This window comes from Coregonus lavaretus (assembly GCF_964263955.1).
Source record: "Coregonus lavaretus genome assembly, chromosome: 18".
Lineage (NCBI taxonomy): Eukaryota > Metazoa > Chordata > Actinopteri > Salmoniformes > Salmonidae > Coregonus > Coregonus lavaretus.
Genome location: NC_140005.1, coordinates 10,220,831 through 10,246,259, shown reverse-complemented (window position 1 = coordinate 10,246,259; position 25,429 = coordinate 10,220,831). Strand labels below are relative to the sequence as shown.

General features: G+C 42.3%; 1 protein-coding gene across 1 annotated transcript; it reads left to right on the top strand.

Annotated features, from left to right (window-relative positions):
* The first annotated feature begins 380 nt into the window (after positions 1 to 380).
* LOC311145760 (heterogeneous nuclear ribonucleoprotein R-like) lies at positions 381 to 21,106 on the top strand. The gene is made up of 13 exons (XM_084182053.1): positions 381 to 511; positions 2,973 to 3,130; positions 4,415 to 4,533; positions 4,637 to 4,744; positions 4,851 to 4,964; positions 8,126 to 8,305; positions 11,873 to 12,008; positions 12,633 to 12,838; positions 13,030 to 13,179; positions 13,290 to 13,411; positions 14,524 to 15,065; positions 16,321 to 16,397; positions 18,856 to 21,106. Exons 2-12 carry the CDS (start codon positions 2,977 to 2,979, stop codon positions 16,350 to 16,352), a joined length of 1,863 nt encoding a protein of 620 aa, XP_084038179.1. The 5' UTR covers positions 381 to 511; positions 2,973 to 2,976; the 3' UTR covers positions 16,353 to 16,397; positions 18,856 to 21,106.
* Positions 21,107 to 25,429: the final 4,323 nt, after the last annotated feature.

Here is a 25,429-nt window from a genome sequence, read left to right as displayed (position 1 = left end):
TTGATTTGTTGTTTTGGTGTGTTTGAGTTGCATGATGTTGAGAAGGAAATGTAACTAGAGTAATGAATCTTGAGATGTAGCTCTACAGCTAGAGATGAACAGTATTGCTTCTAATCAGTTAGAACAAAATGGAAGCACGCCTAGAGGAAATGCTGTTTAAATGTACAATTGGAGCAACATCCTGATTGGAAATTTTTCAAGAAAACGGACCAATTTTGCGTTTGACATGATTCTTTGTTAGTGCTAAATGCGTTAATCATTTAACAATATATTTATATGGCGTCAATCCTGTTCAACGCCTTGTGAAATGCTGTTGGAAACCCCGTGGATCAAATGCGCGCGCGCGGCTGGCAGGGTCGCGAGGAAGGGGCGTGAACGAGCGTACCAGCGGACATTCTCCGATGTGCAAACCCAAATAAACAAGAATCACAATTCTCGGAAGAGTTTTGTTCACATTTGGCATATTGTGACAATTTTAACGTTTTTTTTAAATACTGGGATTTGTGGAGCGGTAAGTGCTTCCTGGTTTTGTTCTTGATCGGGAAGGATTAGATAAATGGGCTGTTGATATTGCGATACTGTAGCAACTAACGTTAGCAAGAGCGATAGGCCCCGGTGTTGGACATTTAGTTAATCATGGGGGAAAAGCACTTTAAATCAAATGGAATATAATCCCTGCCTTTTGATTGAGTTTAACTAATATATTTTAATTGCATATGTACCGGTATTATTGTAAGCGAATTGCCAATTATGCTAGTCGAGGGGGGCGGGTCGGCTTGGCTTTGTGTACTACAGACGAGCCCACGTCCCAGACATACCAGCCAGACATGCATCGTGCAACCCAGCCAGTAGTAGTAAGATATACCTCCCACATGCTAAATATATTTCAAACGACTGGCTAGCTACTCGTCGCACTTTTCAATGAACTAACGTTATTGTAATATCGTGCTAGAATTTCATAGATTAAAGTGCATTTCGGTTAGCAATCTAGCACGTGAATGGTGTATTACTTCATACCTGTAATATGGCGCGCGAAAAAGAATCCAGGCGGCTGTCTGGTCGATACTGCCACTAATTTTTGTGTGTGGTTTTACTGTATGCAATCTTTATTTTTTATTAACAAATCAATACAAAGGTACATGGGGGAAACAATTATACATAGAGTATTCAATGGACAGTTGGGCTAGGGGGTCAAATAATACATCACATTACACTGGCACTTAACTCCTGCTTGGTTGGCTCCAATGATGTGTAAGGCCTGGATTGCGGATGCAATATAATAGCCAATGAGAGGCTTTGAAGCCACGGGTTGCCATATTGATTTCAAGGACAACATTACATGTATTTAAGTATTTGTTTGTTGTAGTGGGGACAGTAACATTTGTACTTCCTAAAAATAATACTTTAATGACATGCTCTGGAACTTTGGCGACTAAGTATTTTTTAAACCTGCTTTGGGCTGGATGCGTCAATGTGTACATTATGTACATTCATACATGCATAATCTATGAGCAGAATTACTGTTTTACCTCAATAGCGGAGGAGCGTAAAGATGGTGGCCCCCATGCACTTGCCACAAATTCCTTGTTTTGCTAAATTAGCAGGATTGTACATAGCTCTCCGTTGCACTTTTTTTGTATGGTCATTAGCAGAGTATACATGATTCCAATTTTAGCTTCAAGATGCCAGCAAAAAAAAAACACGTAGATTGTTCTGATTTATTGGCACATTGAACCATATCGTGCGCAGTAGTTTAAAAACCCAGTGGATAGTGCTAAAACAATGGGCTTGTTCGACTGACTAATCTACAAATAACCTTGCATCATAAATAACTACTCATTATTATTTGTAGGTCAGTCAGTCACAATTTACCCATGATACATTACACTTTTGATCCTCTCGAACACGGCCAATGACGTCATATCTGAATTCTGCCATCTTTATGCATGTTCCCCATTAGCCACAAAATCCCTAGTTTTTTAAGTGACTGTTTTTCTGGAAGCTGTGCTATGCCGTTTCCCTACATTTCCCCCCACATGGGCCAGCCCCCTTGCAATTAGAGTTCTAGCCAATGAGCTTCAGCCCCACGCCATTTGAGTGGCATCTAGCAAGATGCACACACATCAGAGCGAGAGAGAGAGCGCAATGGCGTGGTGCACATATGTGATGTAGTACACCAGTTAGGGGACCACTTTTGGCTCGTGAGTGCTACTTTCAGAACTACTGACTAAAAAGTAACCTACACAAAAGTACAGGAGAATCTCTTTAAGGAATATGTTTTTTTATTTTATATATTTTATTTTAATGTTTAGTTCACATAATATAATTTAAAAGTATGCATTAAGCTGTCTGTAATATAATATAATTAGCAAAAAACGAATGTAGACATTAATAAATGCATTTTATAGCTTCCAAAATCGATTTTTTTTTTTTTTTTTTACAATGGAGGTGTACCAAAATGGCTGCTTGGTGGCTTCAATACAGTGCCCCCTGTCAGACATCATTGGTTGGCTCTGTAACAATGCTCTGTAGATAGATAGCCAGCTAGCTAGCTAACTTACCAAGCTGAACTTTCCGTAATTCTATTATTCCCATTTAAAAATGTATCCACTGAATTTCTGTCGACATAGGCTTGATCATTCATTCCCTGCTGTGGATAGTTATTGGGCTCTTGCACGACAATGACATTAGCTAGCTAATGTTAGGTCAGGTGGCAATGGCAAATGAATAGGCCTACTTTATTGCATCACAGTTGCATTTTACCCAATATCTAACATGTTCATATCCATAATTGGGCAGTAAATAGTATTCTACTCATTGTAGAGTAGCTAGTATAGTATTATTATGTCTTACATATTGTTTGAGAATTAATGCGCAGCATAGATGATGTATAGGCCTACTCCTTCATGTGGCGTCTAGTCGCAGTCATGATCCCCTGGTATCTCTTTTGATTCACATCATTTGGCCCTAAGGAGAATGGCAGCTGAGGTGAATGGCAGTTCCGCTCCGGTTAAGGAGGAAGACGAGCCCATGGACATAACTGTAACACACACAGAGAACTACCAGACACTCATAGACGCAGGCCTTCCACAGAAAGTGGCGGAGAGCCTGGATAATATATTTCAGACTGGTAAGTGCAAGGGGGGGGGTGTTCACAGTACTTCTTGATTGCATTGCATGATATTGTATATTTGTATATCTGCAAGCTCAAGAAGACTGTATCAACCAAAGGATTCCACCTTGGTCAGTGGTCATATGATGTAAGTCACGTTGAGTGAAGGGGTCAGTGAGCATTGAGCTCATAGCTGTGTAATGGTGGCATGCAAAGAGTGCCCTCTCCCCCGGGCGAGGACATTATTATGTTTCAGTGACTCTCACCAGGAATGTATGCCTTAGATGTGACCCTATAAATAGAACGGTGGCTGCGGATCCGACTTTTCCTGAACCTTTCTTCCCGACAACTAAAGGTCAGAGAGGGCCTGCGCATGTGCACGATTCTCCCAGATGATTTCTTATGTAGCCGCTGCCCCCTCCTTCCTCTCTGCGGTGATGATCGGACATCTTTGCCTGGTGTCGTCTACAAACTTCGACATGTTGTACAATAGGCATGATCGACTTATTGTACAACAAACTTTTTTGTCTGTTGTAAGAGTAGGCTATTGCAAACATAAGCACAACACAAATAGGCAGTCTAAGTAACGATTTCATGTTCTATTTTCAGGAGGCAGCACATGCAGCTATTTAGACAGCATATCAAACACAAGCTAGACACAGACATGCAGTCTAAATAGCCATGTTATTTTTTTCACCATCGTTGCAAACATTTGCAAAGCAGTGGGCAGACAAGAGGTCAAAGTAGTAGTGTTCTTTTTTAGCTTCTCAGGCTACAATATGGAAGCATAACTATAAAGATGACATCATTACAAATGTACACGTGTGGTTACAACGCAGATTGTTTTGCCCCAATGCATTGTGTAGACTGCACCCCTGCTTGTGCTACGACATTATCCTTAGTTTCAACAGACAGAGAAGGTTGTAGCCTACACCCTAAATGAGCCTACAAAATGTATTTATTTTTGGAATGTTCATTGAAATAGCCGCAGGTTTGAATTCTGCTGCTCAGAAATATGAGGCAGAGACGTAGGCTACATCATCATGTCGATCAAATTGGTTGAGGTTTCAGAAGAGGGTGAGTAAAGAGAGAAATGTGAAGGGGGAGGTTGAGCAGCAGCTACATACATTTGTTTTGCGTAAAATAATACATGCGCAGAACGTAAATCGGATCTTCAGTTCTGGGGGGGGGGAGGAACAGGGTGGCGGGGCGGTTACCTACGGATCCGCAGCCTCCGCCTAAATATAATTATCTCTCTCTGTCTCTCTCTGTGTGTTGTGTGGTTGTATGTGTGCATTCCAGGACTGGTGGCTTACGCTGACCTGGACGAGAGAGCCATCGACGCTCTGAGGGAGTTCAATGAGGAGGGAGCCCTGTCAGTGTTACTGCAGTTCAGGGAGAGTGACCTGTCACATGTGCAGGTGAGTGGTCCTGTCTACACTGTCCCTCAAGAGTAGTCATACAAAGACGCTACAAAGAGTAAAAGTGATTTACACTAAATGCTATTTGTCCTCTCTCTCTCAGAACAAAAGTGCATTTCTCTGTGGTGTGATGAAGACATACAGACAGCGAGAAAAGCAAGGAAGTAAAGTTCAAGAATCCACAAAGGGTCCTGATGAGACTAAGATAAAGGTGAACAAAATGTTTCTTCTTTTCCCCATAAGCTGATGTTTTAACAATGATGGACATATGGCCTAAAGGCCTCTGAATGAATGTATCTGTCGTTGATGCTGTCTAGGCTCTTCTGGAAACAACAGGTTACACTTTGGACGTCACCACAGGACAGAGGAAGTATGGGGGGCCTCCACCTGACGAGGTGTACTCAGGGGCCCAGCCTGGAATCGGAACAGAGGCAAGAAGCACAACCTCTTTTCTATTGCCTGTCAAAGACACAGCCGTCTCATGCAGGCAATTGGCTGTTAAGGAGGTGTCCTCTCAATTTTGGGCTGTTGAAAAAATCTTTGCAACCTTATGGAAATGAATGCTAGTGTATTATGTTTCAACATTTTTAAGGTGCAATAAGTCAGATTTTTGTCCACAAATACAGGGGAAGTCGGAAGTTTACGTACACCTTAGCCAAATACATTTAAACTCAGTTTTTCACAATTCCTAACATTTAATCCTAGTAAAGATTCCCTGTTTTAGGTCAGTTAGGATCACCACTTCATTTTAAGAATGTGAAATGTCAGAATAATAGTAGAGAGAATGATTTCTTTCATCTTTTATTTATTTCATCACATTCCCAGTGGGTCAGACGTTTACATACACTCAATTAGTATTTGGTAGCATTGTCTTTAAATTGTTTAACTTGGGTCAAACGTTTCGGGTAGCCTTCCACAAGCTTCCCACAATACGTTGGGTGAATTTTGGCCCATTCCTCCTGACAGAGCTGGTGTAACTGAGTCAGGTTTGTAGGCCTCCTTGCTCGCACATGCTTTTTCAGTTCTGCCCACAAATGGTCTATAGGATTGAGGTCAGGGCTTTGTGAGGGCCACTCCAATACCTTGACTTTGTTGTCCTTAAGCCATTTTGCCACAACTTTGGAAGTATGCTTGGGGTCATTGTCCATTTGGAAGACCCATTTGCGACCAAGCTTTAACTTCCTGACGTCTTGAGATGTTGCTTCAATATATCCACATAATTTTCCTTCCTCATGATGCCATCTATTTTGTGAAGTGCACCAGTCCCTCCTGCAGCAAAGCACCCCCACAGCATGATGCTGCCACCCCGTGCTTCACGGTTGGGATGGTGTTCTTCGGCTTGCAAGCAACCCCCTTTTTCCTCCAAACATAACGATGGTCATTATGGCCAAACAGTTCTATTTTTGTTTCATCAGACCAGAGGACATTTCTCCAAAAAGTACGATCTTTGTCCCCATGTGCAGTTGCAAACCGTAGTCTGGCTTTTTCATGGCGGTTTTGGAGCAGTGGCTTCTTCCTTGCTGAGCGGCCTTTCAGGTTATGTTGATATGGTCCTCTGTAGCTCAGCTGGTAGAGCACGGCGCTTGTAACGCCAAGGTAGTGGGTTCGATCCCCGGGACCACCCATACACAAAAATGTATGCACGCATGACTGTAAGTCGCTTTGGATAAAAGCGTCTGCTAAATGGCATATTATTATTATTATTATTATTATTATATAGGACTCGTTTTACTGTGGCTATAGATACTTTTGTACCTGTTTCCTCTAGCATCTTCACAAGGTCCTTTGCTGTTGTTCTAGGATTGATTTGCACTTTTCGAACCAAAGTACGCTCATCTCTAGGAGACAGAACACGTCTCCTTCCTGAGCAGTATGACGGCTGCGTGGTCCCATGGTGTTTATACTTGCGTACTATTGTTTGTACAGATGAACGTGGTACCTTCAGGCATTTGGAAATTGCCCCCAGGGATGAACCACACTTGTGGAGGTCTACAATTTTCTTTCTGAGGTCTTGGCTGATTTCTTTTGATTTTCCCATGACGTCAACAAAGAGGCACTGAGTTTGAAGGTAGGCCTTGAAATACATCCACAGGTACACCTCCAATTGACTCAAATGATGTCAATTAGCCTCTAAAGCCATGACATCATTTTCTGGAATTTTCCAAGCTGTTTAAAGGCACAGTCAACTTAGTGTATGTAAACTTCTGACCCACTGGAATTGTGATACAGTGAATTATAAGTGAAATAGTCTGTCTGTAAACAATTGTTGGAAAAATTACTTGTGTCATGCACAAAGTAGATGTCCTAACCAACTTGCCAAAACTTTAGTTTGTTAACAAGAAATTTGTGGAGTGGTTGAAAAACAAGTTTTAATGACTCCAACCTAAGTGTATATAAACTTCCGACTTCAACTGTACATGCCTTTGTACAACTCCATAATTGATACAATCAACATCTACACCATACAATGATTTCATGGGTCACAACAAATTATACAGTGGCCATATCATCAGATGAAGCGGAGCAATAGACTAGATGAAAGACAATTTCAGGGATGAAAAATTGTCTTGTGAATCGTGTTGCTTCTTAGGCAATCCACCAAAATGCTAATGTTCGGGGACAGCATGTCTGAGATTTTAAAACATCTGGGCCTAATCTCTTTTATGACAGTAAACAGACAGTAAAAATAAATAGAGAAGAAGCAAAAATATGAATAAAATGATTAAACATCGCTCTGGTGCATTGAGTGATGTCAGTGATGGAAGCCCACTGGGCACAGACATCAGTTCAACGTCTAGTTTTGATTTACATTTTGTTGGGTTGTCAACTAACGTGAATTCAACGTGAAATCAACAAAGAAATGTCACCATGTTTATTTGTTTATTTGGATCCCCATTAGCTTTTGAACTTGTGTCATGCACACAGTAGATGTCCTAACCGACTTGCCAAAACTATAGTTTGTTAACAAGAAATTTGTGGAGTGGTTGAAAAACGAGTTTTAATGACTCCAACCTAAGTGTGTGTAAACTTCAGACTTCAACTGGATACCCAAATTAAAATCTATTATATGTGAATAGTTTATGGTTAGTGAATGCCATAATGCAGTTCCAAACTTGCTAGAAAACGTTTGCGCTATTGGAACTAAATAAACACCGCACTTTGAACCACAACATTTTTAGTATAGGTAGACAAAGGCAGGAATGTCAACTTTACATTTTAGTCATTTAGCAGACGCTCTTATCCAGAGCGACTTACAGTTAGTGAGTGCATACATTTTTCATACTTGCCCCCCATGGGAAACGAACCCACAACCCTGGCGTTGCAAGCGCCATGCTCTACCAACTGAGCTACACGGGACTAGTGATGTAGTTTTATTGGGATTTGCAGCTGTTGTTGGTACGTAATGAATCTACAAGCTTCTGAAACATCTTACTCAGCCTTTAAAGTTATGATATTATCTAATATGCCTTTTCACAAATCGACCTCTTTAAGTTTCTAGAGAGCACCATCTTGTCCAAGTCAAAAATGCATTGAATAAAGTCAATGCTACACAGTATGCATGTAATTTGACATTTTGATCTTATCAATGCAGGTATTTGTTGGCAAGATCCCCAGAGACCTGTATGAGGATGAGCTGGTCCCTCTGTTTGAGAAAGCTGGGCCCATTTGGGACCTGCGTCTGATGATGGACCCCCTCCTTTCGGGTCAGAACAGAGGATATGCCTTCATCACCTTCTGCAATAAAGATGCTGCCCTAGAGGCCGTCAAGCTTGTAAGATTTCCCCTTTTAATCACCACAAGTAAAGAGCATGACTTGGTCATTTACAGTGTTTGCTTCGAACCTTTTAGACAGGTTGGTCACTGTGTCTTATCTGGGAAGTCAAATCAAATCAAATCAAATCAAATCAAATTTTATTGGTCACATGCGCCGAATACAACAGGTGCAGACATTACAGTGAAATGCTTACTTACAGCCCTTAACCAACAGTGCATTTATTTTAAACAAAAAAGTAAGAATAAAACAACAACAAAAAAGTGTTGAGAAAAAAAAGAGCAGAAGTAAAAAATAAAGTGACAGTAGGGAGGCTATATATACAATAGAATAAAGTGACAGTAGGGAGGCTATATATACAGGGGGGTACCGTTGCATAGTCAATGTGCGGGGGCACCGGCTAGTTGAGGTAATATGTACATGTGGGTAGAGTTAAAGTGACTATGCATAAATACTTAACAGAGTAGCAGCAGCGTAAAAAGGATGGGGTGGGGGGGCAGTGCAAATAGTCCGGGTAGCCATGATTAGCTGTTCAGGAGTCTTATGGCTTGGGGGTAGAAGCTGTTGAGAAGTCTTTTGGACCTAGACTTGGCACTCCGGTACCGCTTGCCGTGCGGTAGCAGAGAGAACAGTCTATGACTAGGGTGACTGGAGTCTTTGACAATTTTGAGGGCCTTCCTCTGACACCGCCTGGTATAGAGGTCCTGGATGGCAGGGAGCTTTGCCCCAGTGATGTACTGGGCCGTACGCACTACCCTCTGTAGTGCCTTGCGGTCAGAGGCCAAGCAGTTGCCATACCAGGCGGTGATGCAACCAGTCAGGATGCTCTCGATGGTGCAGCTGTAGAATTTTTTGAGGATCTGAGGACCCATGCCAAATCTTTTTAGTCTCCTGAGGGGGAATAGGCTTTGTCGTGCCCTCTTCACGACTGTCTTGGTGTGTTTGGACCATGATAGTTCGTTGGTGATGTGGACACCAAGGAACTTGAAGCTCTCAACCTGTTCCACTACAGCCCCGTCGATGAGAATGGGGGCGTGCTCAGTCCTCTTTTTTTTCCTGTAGTCCACAATCATCTCCTTTGTCTTGGTCACGTTGAGGGAGAGGTTGTTGTCCTGGCACCACACGGCCAGATCTCTGACCTCCTCCCTATAGGCTGTCTCATCGTTGTCGGTGATCAGGCCTACCACTGTTGTGTCGTCGGCAAACTTAATGATGGTGTTGGAGTCGTGCCTGGCCATGCAGTCATGGGTGAACAGAGAGTACAGGAGGGGACTGAGCACGCACCCCTGAGGGGCCCCCGTGTTGAGGATCAGTGTGGCAGATGTGTTGTTACCTACCCTTACCACCTGGGGGCGGCCCGTCAGGAAGTCCAGGATCCAGTTGCAGAGGGAGGTGTTTAGTCCCAGGATCCTTAGCTTAGTGATGAGCTTTGAGGGCACTATGGTGTTGAATGCTGAGCTGTAGTCAATGAATAGCATTCTCACGTAGGTGTTCCTCTTGTCCAGGTGGGAAAGGGCAGTGTGGAGTGCGATAGAGATTGCATCATCTGTGGATCTGTTGGGGCGGTATGCAAATTGGAGTGGGTCTAGGGTTTCTGGGATTATGCTGTTGATGTGAGCCATGACCAGTCTTTCAAAGCACTTCATGGCTACAGACGTCAGTGCCACGGGTCGGTAGTCATTTAGGCAGGTTATCTTAGAGTTCTTGGGCACGGGGACTATGGTGGTCTGCTTGAAACATGTTGGTATTACAGACTCAGCCAGGGACATGTTGAAAATGTCAGTGAAGACACTTGCCAGTTGGTCAGCACATGCTCGGAGTACACGTCCTGGTAATCCGTCTGGCCCTGCGGCCTTGTGAATGTTGACCTGCTTAAAAGTCTTACTCACATCGGCTACGGAGAGCGTGATCACATAGTCGTCCGGAACAGCTGGTGCTCTCATGCATGCTTCAGTGTTGTTTGCCTCGAAGCGAGCATAGAAGTGGTTTAGCTCGTCTGGTAGGCTTGTGTCACTGGGCAGCTCGCGGCTGTGCTTCCCTTTGTAGTCTGTAATAGTTTTCAAGCCCTGCCACATCCGACGAGCGTCAGAGCCAGTGTAGTATGATTCAATCTTAGACCTGTATTGACTCTTTGCCTGTTTGATGGTTCGTCGGAGGTCATAGCGGGATTTCTTATAAGCGTCCGGGTTAGAGTCCCGTTCCTTGAAAGCGGCAGCTCTACCCTTTAGCTCAGTGCGGATGTTTCCTGTAATCCATGGCTTCTGGTTGGGGTATGTACGTACGGTCACTGTGGGGACGACATCATCGATGCACTTATTGATGAAGCCAGTGACTGATGTGGTGTACTCCTCAATGCTGTCTGAAGAATCCCTGAACATGTTCCAGTCTGTGCTAGCAAAACAGTCCTGTAGCTTAGCATCTGCGTCATCTGACCACTTTTTTATTAGCCGAGTCACTGGTGCTTCCTGCTTCAGTTTTTGCTTATAAGCAGGAATCAGGAGGATAGAGTTATGGTCAGATTTGCCAAATGGAGGGCGAGGGAGAGCTTTGTATGCGTCTCTGTGTGTGGAGTAAAGGTGGTCTAGAGTTTTTTCCCCTCTGGTTGCACATTTAACATGCTGGTAGAAATGAGGTAGAACGGATTTAAGTTTCCCTGCATTAAAGTCCCCTGCTACTAGGAGCGCTGCATCTGGATGAGCGTTTTCCTGTTGATTAATGGCCTTGTACAACTCATTCAGTGCAATCTTAATGCCAGCATTGGTTTGTGGTGGTAAATAGACAGCTATGAAAAGTATAGATGAAAACTCTCTTGGTAAATAGTGTGGTCTACAGCTTATCATAAGATACTCTACCTCAGGCGAGCAAAACCTTGAGACTTCCTTAGTATTTGATTTTGTGCACCAGCTGTTGTTTACAAAAATACAGAGACCGCCACCCCTCGTCTTACCCGAGTCTGCCGTTCTGTCCTGCCGATGTAGCGTATAGCCTGCTAGCTGAATGTTGTCATTGTTGTCATTCAGCCACGACTCCGTGAAACATAAGATATTACAGTTTTTAATGTCCCGTTGGTAGGATAACCGTAATCTTAAATCGTCCATTTTATTATCCAAAGCTTGAACGTTGGCTAATAGGATTGATGGGAGAGGCAGTTTACTCGTTCGCCGTCGGATCTTTACAAGGCACCCCGACCTACGTCCACGGTATCTCCGTCTCTTCCTCACGCGAATGACGGGGATCTGGGCCTTGTCTGGAGTCTGTAGAATATCCTTCGCGAACGCCTCGTTGAAAAAAAAGTGTTCGTCCAACGCGAGGTGAGTAATCGCTGTCCTGATATCCAGAAGCTCTCTTTGGTTATAAGAGACGATGGCATAAACATTATGTACAAAATAAATTACAAATAACGCGGAAAAACACACATAATAGTACAATTGGTTAGAGGGCTGTAAAACGGCAGCCATCTTCTTCCGGCGCTGTTCTTGGCTGTGCATGACTTATCTGTAACTGTGCATGACTTATCTGTGTGGGGCTCAATTTTGAGAACACCTTTTGTTGATATTTTTGTTCTAGTGTGATAATTATGAAATCCGGTCGGGTAAATACCTGGGTGTCTGCATCTCTGTCGCAAACAATCGGCTGTTTGTTGGGTCAATTCCAAAGAACAAGACAAGAGAAAGCATATTGGAAGATTTCAGCAAAGTCACAGGTTAGAGAAAGATCAGTACCATTTTTGTATCATATTTCTTTGTGCCCTCAATCTAAATAATGTTTTATATTTGAAATGTTGGCTGACAAGTAAAAGGAAATTGGAGATACTTACATACTTTCACAGATAGTTAGTTGGAGATTATTACGTTTTCTGAGAAGATCAGTGATTTGTTCCTACATGTTTTATTCATGATTGAATACCTGGGTACCACACCTAGATATAAAGACCTCAAATCAAATTGTATTTGTCACATACACGTGTTTAGCAGATGTTATTGCGGGTGTTTTGCGAAATGCTTGTGCTTCTAGCTCCTACGGTGCAGGAATATCTAACAAGTAATATCTAAAAATGTCACAACATTTACTAAATACACACAAATCTAAGTAAGGAATAGAATTAAGAATGATATATCTGCTGTTCTTTCACTGTCTTCATACTGTATATTAGTTGGTGCAGCCCTGTGTGTTCTGACATTCATCCCAAATAATTTAATTAATCTATTCTTACCGGTGACCTCATGTCCTAGTCAATCATATGACACTCATATTATACAATCAGTGGAATGGAGGCTTTTCCTGTGATTTCTTTTTTGGACCATGCACTTCTGTGTGCTTCCACCAGAGGGCCTCGTAGAGGTGATACTCTACCACCAGCCAGACGACAAAAAGAAGAACCGTGGCTTCTGCTTCTTGGAATACGAGGACCACAAAACTGCCGCCCAGGCCCGTCGCCGCCTCATGAGTGGCAAGGTGAAGGTGTGGGGGAACCCTGTTACTGTTGAGTGGGCAGACCCAGTAGACGAACCGGACCCAGAGATTATGGCAAAGGTAAGGTCCTGAAGATCCCCCCCCTCCCTCAGGCTAGTGTCTGACAACAACAAAGGGATGTTAAATCACAGATACTAGGGTGTAGAGAAAATACCCAGATATCTTTCATGTAGAAAACATTACACTGAGAGAACTGGCCGTCCTATTCCAGAGAACAACTTCTAAACTCTCTTGTGTTGATCTTCCACCAGGTAAAGGTGCTGTTTGTGAGGAACCTGGCCACACCGGTCACAGAGGATCTTCTAGAGAAAACCTTCTCCCAGTTTGGGAAGTTGGAGCGGGTCAAGAAGCTGAAAGACTATGCCTTTGTGCACTTTGAGGACAGAGATGCTGCCGTAAAGGTGAGTACTGGCGTCTTCTAAACCTCCTTGGAGTATGCATGCTATGTGTTTGCCTTGTGCTTGTAGAGAATTTCTGGGAAATTCACTTGGGGAAACCCACCACCGTTTAGGCAATGCAACAAATGAACGGCAAAGAATTGGAAGGCGAGGAGATAGAGATTGTTCTGGCGAAGCCTCCGGACAGGAAGAGGAAAGAGCGTCAGGCCCAGAGACAGCCAACCAGGACCTCAGGGTGAGTAAAGGTCGACCGCACCTAGCCACGCCCAGTGGCTGGTATGACTGTGGCTGGTATGACTGTAAAATGTTTTCTTGCCTTCGGAAAGTATTCAGACCCCTTGACTTTTTCCACATTTTGTAATGTTACATCTTATTCTAAAATGGATTAAAAAGAGAGAAAAAAATCCTCAGCAATCTACAATGACAAAGCAAAAAAAGTTTTTTTGTAATTTTTAGAAATGTATTTCAAATAAAAAACAGAAATACCTTATTTACATAAGTATTCAGATTGAGCTCAGATGCATCCTGTTTCTATTGATCATCCTTGAGATGTTTCTACAACTTGATTGGAGTCCACCTGTGGTAAATTCAATTGATTGGACATGATTTGGAAAGGCACACACCTGTCTATATAAGGTCCCACAGTTGACAGTGCATGTCAGAGCAAAAACCAAGCCATGAGGTCGAAGGAATTGTCCGTAGAGCTCCGAGACAGGATTGTGTCGAGGCGCAGACCTGGGGAAGGGTACCAAAAAATGTCTGCAGCATTGAAGGTCCCCAAGAACACAATGGCCTCCATCATTCTTAAATGTAAGAAGTTTGGAAACACCAAGACTCTTCCTAGAGCTGGCCGCCCCGGGGGAGAAGGGCCTTGGTCAGGGAGGTGACCAAGAACCCAATGGTCACTCTGACAGAGCTCTAGAGTTCCTCTGTGGAGATGGGAGAACCTTCCAGAAGGAGAACCATCTCTGCAGCACTCCACCAATCAGGCCTTTATGGTAGAGTGGCCAGACGGAAGCCACTCCTCAGTAAAAGGCACATGACAGCCCGCTTGGAGTTTGCCAAAAGGCACCTAATGACTCTCAGACCATGAGAAACAAGATTCTCTGGTCTGATGAAACCAAGATTGAATTATTTGGCCTGAATGCCAAGCGTCACGTCTGGAGGAAACCTGGCACCATCCCTATTTTAGAATAAGGCTGTATGTAACCTAACAAAATGTGGAAAAAGTCAAGGGGTCTGAGTACTTTCCGAAGGCACTGTATGACTGTATTATGAAAATGTTTTCTGTTCTATATGACATTTATCTTATTTCCTATGTCTGTGTTTGCTTTGTTGTTGTCACAGATATGATGATTACTACTACTATCCTGCTCCTCGCATGCCACCTCCCATGCGAGGCAGGGGCCGAGGCGGGAGAGGGGGCTATGCCTACCCTCCAGACTACTACGGTTACGAGGACTACTACGATGATTACTACGGTGGTGGTTACGACTACCATGACTACCGAGGTGGCTACGACGACCCTTACTACGGGGGATACGATGATGTCTACGCGCCGAGAGGAAGGGGGGGCAGGGTGAGTCGGGGTGCCCCCCCTCCCCCTAGAGGCAGAGGAGCACCACCCCCTCGTGGCAGAGGTGGCTACGTCCAAAGGGGGGCTCCTATGGGCGTACCGAGGGGGAGCCGTGGGGGCCGGGGAGGCCCGCCCCAGCAGAGGGGCCGTGGCAGCAGAGGGGCCCGGGGGAACCGCGGGGACAACGTGGGCGGGAAGAGGAAGGCTGACGGTTACAACCAACCGGACTCCAAGCGCCGGCAGACCAACAACCAGAACTGGGGCTCCCAACCCATTGCCCAGCAACCCCTGCAACAAGGTGGCGACTACTCTGGTAACTATGGTTACAATAATGACAACCAGGAGTTTTACCAAGATTCTTATGGGCACCAATGGAAGTAGACAAAACATGAACGGATTGGGCTTTGACAGCAACCTTTGATTGGCTGTGTGTATATATCACCCTTCACATTCAAAAGAAATAGAAAAAAAATAAAAAATGAATCAACATGCATAAATAACATTACCCTTTTGGAAATATGGATTTGTTGCACTACAGTATGGAGCAAAATATGAATGTACTTACATAAGCTTGCTTAATAATTTGTGCTAATCCTTTTTTGCTTTGCTTGTGGCTACTTGGGACATTTTTTACTATTATTTTATTATTTTTTAAATTTCTGATATTTTTTATTTTTATTTTTTAAGCTGGCATTTACAGGAAAAATTGGACGATCGTAAAAATAAAAAAAAAGAAGAGAGAAATTCTTTGAGAAAGCATTTGAAATCATGAGAATCGTTCAGTGACTGGCCACCAACCCCTTCCCAGACCCCCCTCCCCATTGGACATTTTCCCTCCCAGATTTCTGATAGGTAGGCATAGGACTTTGCTTGTACATAAAGGCTTTAAACTGAGAGCTTTATTTTCAGTTTTGTTGCAGAGGTGGGGAAAAAAGGAGAGGAAAATTGCACTTTTTCATGTACCGGAATAGTTACGTAAAAGTTATATGTTTAGCATTTGTAGAAGTAGACAAACTGTGTTTTTCTAAAACTCTTTTCTCTCAAATTTGCCCTTTTAGATAATGGGTCTGGCAAAACCTTAATCGCCAAGACAATTAGCTCTTTGATGTGTTTGTATTGATAAAAATGTTCTTGTTACATTTCAATAAAACTCAACCATACTTCATTCAATTATCAGCAATTTCAAATTCAGCCGTGTCAAGTCGTGTCATGATTAGACAAATTTTGACCTCCATGTTTGGCCTTGAATGTGAGTGATCTGAATTTTTAAATGAAAGACACACAATAACTGCTTTTATTAAGATCAAATAGTTATTTGACTGATGTTTTGCTATTCCGTTTTGGGCATCTTTACACCAAATAGTGTAAAGTGACATCACCTGGCAATTCACCCTAATGTGCTCTTTCCCCTCCATTACCCAGCAATAGAAATAGTACAGCATCTTTTTTTTCTTTTTTTTATCCTTTTGATTTCTTATTTAGCTACCCTCCCATATTTATTACAACTTAACAGTTTTATTTAGTGTTTTGTTTGTTTAAGTTTCTCCTTTTATTCCGAATTACCCCAGGTGAAGACGCGAGAACGGCAGCGCTTGAGTGAGTGAGGAACACATCTATTCTCTGCTGTGTTCTTCCCCAAAGAAGGGTGAGCCTGGTTTACCTCTTCACCGCTAAACTGGCGCTACTCTCCTCTGCTGAGGGGCCTCAGCCCACTTCACTTGTTTTGCTCATTAAAATAATGCACCAGTTTGATTACATCAGCTAGTATCTGATGTTAACTCATGTTGAAAATGACTAAATTAGTTTTCTGGTAAACACCTCTAGTAAAATAAATTGTGGTAAGGTGAATGGGAAATTCTGCTTAATACTTAGAGGTGTATGCGTGAGTACAGATAATGCAGTGGTGTGTTTACTGAGCAGAACATGGAGAATAGCTCTCTCCTCGTATGAGGACTTCAGTCACAAAGCTTCCCCAAACTAGCGCTGCCTTGCCAGAGACCAAATACATATTGTAGGTACAGGTTATGCAGATCAGGTGTCACCTGTTGTTGAAAGTGAAAAGTTCACTGCTGTCCTTAACAAAAACGAAAAGGGGGCAGATGAAAAAGGATCAGTCTGTGTTCATACGCTGCATTAGCATATCACTTGGTTGATGAAAGTCAAAAGTTTACTGCCATCCTGAATAAGAAACTGAAAAAGACTATCCTGTGATTACATGTAACTGCTGCATTAGCCTATTTCTTTTGTTTGAGTTCACCTGAAAAGGGTGAATTAAAGACAAACATTCAACTGCGTCCTGCACTCGGGACAATCCTGCATTAAAGCCACATATTCCAAATGCTCATGTCTAAATTTGGCAAACCAAATCTGAAGATAGTGATAAATGTTTTCCTGCTCACCATTTGGAATCTGGAGAACTAATGCAATTGGAATCTTATGTCTGCTGAACGTCTCGTGGAAGGACCACACGATTGGCTAATCTGCTTGTACAGACAGATTGGATGCTGTTGCCCCATAATGGATCTTGGAAGTACATATGGACTTTATGATCACTGTTCATTGTCTCTGCTCTGGCACCCTGTCTAGGGCTTATTCAGATATACATCTATTCAAATTTGCCAAACCTAATCAGTTTAAGGGCACAGAAATGGTATGCCTTGGAGTTGAACTAACAACCTCCCAAGTCATCTGTTTATACCCTCACATTACTTCCCTGATCAGATAGCTGTCTTCTGACACACTATTGAGCTTCGAGTTCCATGCTGATTTAGTTGGACGGAATAAAGCCGTTAGCCTGCTTCTGCTGTATTATTGGAAAAATACATTTTGTTTAGAATAGGACTGCTTGTCTAGTGTATCATAATGTTGGAGGTTAGTGAATAGTGATATTTGATGTGTTAGTATTTTCAATACAATGGCATTTGGTATGAGTTTTTTTTCCTCCTAATACAGTTGATGGTCGACTTTTATAAGAGAGCCAACTATGATAATATAATAACATTTTGTTCATTATTTATATTTGCTTGAATGTTCAAAAATCAAATGTATAATATATTATATAATACATTGATTCTAATTGATTATCCAGCTTGCATCCCTCCAGGCCAGAGACTCACGTCCTCTGACTCACAGCTAGCAGTCATGTTCATCCCTAATACATTTCAAAAGTCAAATGTAAAGGCAGCTAAGTATCTGACCGTATACCGTACCCAATCCCAGAGTAAATCCTGTTGCTGTAGCTATTGGTGTTTGATTCAACTGTGAGGCAATCGATTAGACATGCTTATTTATTTATCTTTTCAATGGAGATCTCAGGCTGCTCTCAGTTCCTTCCTGAGTCATATCCTGGAGTGGGCTCTGAATTTTGACTCAGTGTTATTTCTGTCATATCAGCCCTCCACCGTTCCACATTGTATCGTTTTGTCCCGTGCCCTAATGTGCATCTGCACAAGTGCTATCTTATGCTACAAGTAATACATGATGGTTCCTGCACACGTATGGCCCCAGGCATCTTTATGTCCAATTTGTATACATATATATTGTTTCACATGTATTTTGCCCTCTTATCTCTTGTATGTTACAAACACCTTTAATGCCATGGAACTGCAATGTAAGATTTTGAGAGTTGTCTTGTTGATGCTGTGTGTGACTATGACATGGAAGTCCTATGTAAATTCATCAAACTTTGGCTCACACAAGCACCCTTATCCCTGAATAAGGATCTGAATGTTGCTAATTTGCTTGAAATTAATTGAAAAACACTGGATAACATCATATACAGAACATTTATTTTATGCTCAATTTGCAATGCAATGCGATTTTGCAATTAGAACCAAATGATCACTGAACCAGAAGCCAAATACAATCGATTATTACCATGCTACAAACGATTCAACAACCAAACGGTGCCAAAGCACTAGCTACACCCAACTTTACAAATTCACGACCAAAACCGTTTTAATTCTCAACCCTGTGGTTCCCAAAAACAAAAAGGAATCAACAAAAGAATCTGATTAATTTCAGATGACTTCCAAGAGGAGTAATGTAAGTACTTCTCTATCGTATTTTAACTCCTTGCTTTTGTCACCTGGCTTATCTATCAGGGTGCGTGTCCGAGGTGGCCCCGACCCAGTCTTGTCACGATGTGGACTTGCTAGGTGGGGCTCGCAGTCAGAGGCAGCTGTAAGGACTACAGGGTAAGTTTAGGATGTTTTCTTCCCAAACCATTGTTCTCTTTCACTGTCTTTCTCTCCCTCTGATTCAGGTCTCACCAAATCGATGTGGGGATTAAGATGCGGAAAGCAAACGTCAGTGTCTGGGTGAGTTTAGGTAGAGAGAAAAGTACTGTATACCTCAACACGCAGTAGAGAAGTTAACTTTGGAGTTGGGAGAAAGTTTGAGTTACTTGGAGAAAGAATACAGTATATGATTCAGAATACCAAAAATAGTTATTTCTGTTATGTTCATTATCAAAAGCCTTAGTTTACAGAAACTTACTCTAAACACTGCTTTTATCAAGTGTAATGTATCGTAAGGATTGGCAAAAATTGCTGCCTGAGGCAATTGCCTTTTAGAAGTGAAAACAAGAGTTCTGTCTCTAGTCTAAAACACTACATACCCCATTATAAATGTGTTAGGTTTGAGCCTGAAGCTCTTTGAGCTTACTCCAATTGCATATCAGCTCCCAATGTTGGAGTTTTTACTTTTTTCTCTCTGGAATTCAATTTGTTGCTCTATGATTCTCTGGAATTCAATTTGTTGCTCTATGATTCTCTGGAATTCAATTTGTTGCTCTATGATTCTCTGGAATTCAATTTGTTGCTCTATGATTCTCTGGAATTAAATTTGTTGCTCTATGATTCTCTGAAATGCAATTTGTTGCTCTATGATTTGTAAGAAAATCCACGTCAATGCCTAGTAGCTAATTGAAGATTTATCAATATAACTTCACTTGGCCACTTATGGAGTTGAGAGAAAAAAAATATTTATTTTGCTGTCAAATTCATAGCTCCATTTATATCATAGTAGCTGTAGGCATTTTCCTTTTTACTGCCCTAAAATGTTTCACATTCAAAAAACCACCCAGTGGGCAAAACCTGGTTGAAAAGACGTCAGTATGACGTCTTTTTATGACGTCTTATTCTGGTCTCAAACTGGTTGAAAATGACTTTGTTTTTTTGTACATCTTTTTACTGACCAGAATATGACATATTTTTTCTGACCACCATATGACCAGTTGGCCATAATTGTGACCTCTATATTATGTGTTATATTATGTACTGGTCATAGTTAAGACCTCATCATAACCTGGTAATGACCACCTGACTACAGCTTATTACCTACTGTAAAAAGTATTGCAGAGGATAAAGTTGGAAGTTGAAAATGTTGCTCGTTACATTTCTATTTGTTTCCATAGGCACCAATTAAAGTTAAAATCTGTAACATATTCTTACATTTTAAAATAGATCAAGCAATGGCAGAAACAAATCTACATCACAATTTTTTGCACATCTGCATACAGTAATTGTTTCATAATTCACCCACAGATATTATGTGCATAGAAAGACTGGGACACAGAGTATATAAAGGCCCATTGTTTTATTATATTCATGATTAATAAGAGTGGTGTGATGGGGTAGATCCTCATCAAGGATCTCTGAGCACAGAAGGCGATCTGGAGTGTAGTGGCGCTCTTGAAGAGTGGTGTGATGGATCAGATCTGGAGTGTAGTGGCCCTCTTGAAGAGTGGTGTGATGGATCAGATCTGGAGTGTAGTGGCCCTCTTGAAGAGTGGTGTGATGGATCAGATCTGGAGTGTAGTGGCCCTCTTGAAGAGTGGTGTGATGGATCAGATCTGGAGTGTAGTGGCCCTCTTGAAGAGTGGTGTGATGGATCAGATCTGGAGTGTAGTGGCCCTCTTGAAGAGTGGTGTGATGGGTCAGATCTGCAGTGAAGAGAATCAGCGCATTACAACTTTTTACATTTGAGATTTTAAAAGAAAACTAGACCTGACCACCACAGCGGTCAGGGGCATATTTTAGGACTTTCCAGAGGGCCCGCAACACATCAACCTCCTGAGTTTTCTGGCTTTTCATGACACTTACTGTAAGCATAAAAAGAGAAGAAATTAAATTAACGATTGGCATAATGTGGACATGCAGGACACCACAGAACAGTAATGCACAGTATAATACTGTATATTTAACAGTCGGAATCTACAAAAAATGTCTCATTGTCTATGTCAATTGTCTCAACTGCTCACATTTAACTTAGAAACTACACTGGATTGCACGTGAGTGGTAGCAAAGACATTTGCTCCTCTGTCCACATTGAAGATCAGATTACACTCTTAGAAAAAAAGGCTTCCAAAAGGGTTCTTCGGCTGTCCTCATAGGAGAACCCTTTTTGTTGCCAGGTAGAACCCTTTTGGGTTCCATGTAGAACCCTCAGTGGAAAGGGTTCTACATGGAACACAAAAGGGTTCTACCTGGAACCAAAAATAGTTATTCAAAGAGTTCTCCTATGGGGACAACCGAAGAACCCTTTTAGGTTCTCAATAGCACCTTTTTTTCTAAGTGTGTATCATAGTCAATGGCTATGGATTTATGGAGGGGTGGTTCTGCTCTCTCCTTTCCTTGGGATGTGGCAGAATAGGTGACTGGTAACTGAGTGGGTGGCCAAGCACTGCAGTAGAGGCCATGCATAAGGTCACTGACATGTTTCAGGAACTGTAAAGAGAGATGAATCATGATTAACCATTACCAAAGGTCTTCACTAAGTTACCTGCCAAATAAAAACTTCAAATGGCCCTACTACTGAAAAAGTTAATCGGGCTGGATAAGCTGAAGTGGACTTCAGCCCGAGTACCATTAGCCGGAGACCAGAGTAATATGATTCTACCGGAATCGGGAAGTGCTCGGCCCGCATGAAGCTCCCCGAGTCTGAGTCCGAGTCCATTTCAAGTCCCCTGAGTCTCAAACGGAATAGGCCGAGCCCAGCGTGTTGACTGGGTACAGTATGCCACGAGACCCTAACCCAATTTGGTGCACTCTGCCAGATGTTGTTTGCCAACTGTGCTAAGCTGAATCATGCAAACCCTGCTGAAAAAAAACATTACTCCAATTTTAATAATTGTAATGGTTCTAGTGTCTTATATCCAATGGGTGCATGGCAGGGTTTCCCTTAAGAAAATGTGGCGCTGGACATTTGACCGGCAGCATTTTAATTTACTGGACATTTTGAGAAATTTACCGGACCCATATGCATTGGGTTCGTAACCTGATTAGGGCGTCCACCCACGGTGCTCAGAATTACAGAAATCACATTTAGATTATGGTAATTCATATCAACAGAACATGCAAGTCAAGGATGCAACAATGTGCGCTCCTTCTTACCGAAATCTGATGCGCATTTTGAAGATGTTAGAATAAATGTCCACAGTTACTTTTCCCAGCCAACAAGATGAGTAACGACCAGCAAAATCACTAGCCTATGTCAATCCCCATAGTAGAAAAGTTACCTATTCTATTGGTCAGCTTGTCGAGAAAGAAATAGCCCATTCCAAACAGACTCTGGGACAGTTGTGGGACGATATATCCCAAATTCATACAACCAATAGGCCTAGGCAAAACAATTAAGAATAATTTTAAAGCAATGATTCTGACGCACCAGATCAGAACGTTTAGCTTAAAATGTTGATAAAATATAATTTCTTCACATTATAATCGCAGCAATGCGCACATGGCAGTAGGCTACGTGTGAATGTTCGTTCCATAATGCAATTTTACGGAAAACAACATTGTCAGGTTTCAAACAATTAAGTATATGTTTTAGAAATGCATACTGCCTCCAGCTCATTGCAAAGTGGTGTGCGACACGCTGATGAAGCCTGCCTTCCGTTGCCTATGCATTTGCTGTTTGAGATGCTGTAGCAGCAGCTCTCGCGCTGTCTTGACAGATTTTCCGCTCAAAGCCTCTGTATCTGTATGCTTTACTCGTGATAAATAAGATACATAACGAATATACTGTACACGCGCCAATTTAATTAGCAAAAAATATGCTAAGTAACCTATAGACCGATAAGCATGACCTGTCAAATGTGTTTCAATCGACTGGTATTTCCATCAATGAATAGGCTAAAAAGCATTATTTTGCAATGGGATTTTTTCTTCTTCTGGACAATTGGCCGGCACCAATTGTATTTATCGGCTTTTAGATTTTTTATCAGCCCAAAAGCTATTACCGGCTAACGGAAGCCCTGGTGCATGGCCCACAAACACTATGCACATGTTTATATTAATTGAGTAGCATTTAGGTAACTGGTCAGTAGTTCAATCAAATTTTAACTAAAAACAAGACATCAACCAAAAAAAAAAAAACAAGACGTCTTAATCTGGTTGTAATCTGGTTATAAAACATCCCGATCAGATTTCAACCAGAAAAAATATGTCATTATCATGTCGTATGCCCACTGGGTAAATTTGTTTTTGCCACGTTTATTCTATTACAGACACCTTAATGCATACTTTTAAATGATATTTTGTGAGCTAAACATATTTAAAAAATATATAAAAACATTACTTAGTGTAATTTGTTGAAAGTTCTAATGTTATTGTCCCCACTACAACAGAAAAATGCTTCAATACAGGTAATTTTGTCCTTTAAACATTTAAATACTGTAGAATTCCATTCATTCCTATGGAGGACTGCTCCTTCTGGGGAGTGCCAATATGGCCGACCGGTGGCATCAAAGCCTCTCACTGGCCAATACATAGAAATAACAATCTAGGGTTTATATACAACCCCCTAAACCTGGGCAGGATCCAGACTAAAATATGCAACAAAAATATTGTTTTGATGAAGGCAAATAGCATATTCATTAGTCTATTACTTTGTTTAATGTTTAACAGAAGCCTGCCCATCATATCAAGTTTAAGCTCACAAATCAAACACAGAGCATGTAATGGTTAAAAAAATGTGTTGTCCAGTGTGCTACTGGCTCTAGTATGCTACTGGCTCGAGTATGCTAGCTAGCCTGTGTGTTTACAGTTGAATTAATTTGTCATGAGAAAAAGGCTTGTGGAAAAAATAACTCCCTTGCATAGTTTTACCATTTCACCACCAGGGGGTGCTGCCGTACCCCTACTTCCCACGGCTATGCATGCATGGCATTTGTGCATGAAATTCAGATTATTATGTTTGTGCCATTATCAGCTTTAATTACTTTAATTACATTTCAATTATGACTTGCATGGTTTGCATGAATCCAATTGCATTAATAAAAGCTATTTAAATGTACAGCAGTACTTACAGTATATAGGATGAGCCATTACTACAATACAGTATATACATAAGAAGTGGGTAAAACAGTATGTAAACATTATTAAAGTGACCAGTGTTCAATGGCTCTATGTACATAGGGCAGCAGTCTCTAAGGTGCAGGGTAGAGTACGAGGGTGGTAGCCGGCTAGAACAGTGACCAATGCTAGTGGTGACAGTTTTTAACAGTCTCTTGGTCCCTGCTTTGATGCACCTGTACTGTCTCCGCCTTCTAGATGGTAGTGGGGTGAACATGCCGTAGGTCGGATGGCTGAGGTCCTTGATGATCTTCTTGGCCTTCCTGTGACACCAGGTGCTGTAGGTGTCCTGGAGGGCAGGCAGTGTGCCCCCGGTGATGCGTTGGGCTGACCGCACCGCCCTCTGGAGAACTCTGCGGTTGCGGACAGTGCAATTACTGTACCAGGCAGTGATACAGCCCAACAGGATGCTCTCAATGGTGCATCTGTTGAAGATCGTCAGGGTCTTAGGGGCCAGGCCGAATTTCTTCAGCCTCCTGAGGTTGAAGAGACGCTGTTGCGCCTTCTTCACCACGCTGTCTGTGAAGGGACTATTTTAGGTTGTCAGTGATGTGCACGCAAAGGATCTTAACGTTTTTGACCCTTTCCACTGCAGCCCCATTGATGTGGATGGGGGCATGCTCTCTCTGCTGGCTCCTCCAGCTCCTTCGTTTTATTGACGCTGAGGGAGAGTTTTTTTTTTACTCCGCTCTCTCCTCCCTGTAGGCTGTCTCATCGTTGTTGGTAATCAGGCCTACCACTGTTGTGTCGTCAGCAAACTTGATGATTGAGTTGGAGATGTGTGTGGCCACCCAGTCATGAACAGGAAGTACAGGAGGGGGCTGAGCACGCACCACTTTGGGGCCCCCTTGTTGAGGGTCAGCGTGGCGGTGGTGTTGTTGCCTACCTTCACCACTTGGGGTCCAGGACCCAGTTGCACAGGGAGGGGTTCAAACCCAGGGCCCTGAGCTTAGTGATGAGCTTGGAGGGTACTATGGTGTTGAAGGCTGAGCTATAGTCAATGAACCGCATTCTTACATAGGTATTCCTCTTGTCTAGGTAGGATAGGGCAGTTTGCAGTGCCAAGGCATTTGCGTTGTCCGTGGATCTGTTGGGGCGATATGCGAATTGTAGTGGGTCTAGGGTGTCGGGTAAGGTGAAGCTGATATGGTCCTTCACTAGCCTCTCAAAGCACTTCATGATGACAGAAGTGAGTGCTACGGGGCAATAGTCATTTAGTTCAGTAACCTTCACTTTCTTGGGTACAGGAACAATGGTGGACTTCTTGAAGCAAGTGCGGACAACATACTGGGATATGGAGCGATTGAATATGTCCGTAAAC

What these genes read in the sequence shown, in the direction of transcription:
- LOC311145760 (XM_084182053.1), top strand. Translation starts at nt 2,977, where the DNA reads ATGGCAGCTGAGGTGAATGGCAGTTCCGCTCCGGTTAAGGAGGAAGAC. An exon ending in ACCCAGAGATTATGGCAAAG is followed by an intron (nt 12,839 to 13,029) that starts GTAAGGTCCTGA and finishes ATCTTCCACCAG; the next exon opens with GTAAAGGTGCTGTTTGTGAG. An exon ending in ACAAGGTGGCGACTACTCTG is followed by an intron (nt 15,066 to 16,320) that starts GTAACTATGGTT and finishes GAATTACCCCAG; the next exon opens with GTGAAGACGCGAGAACGGCA.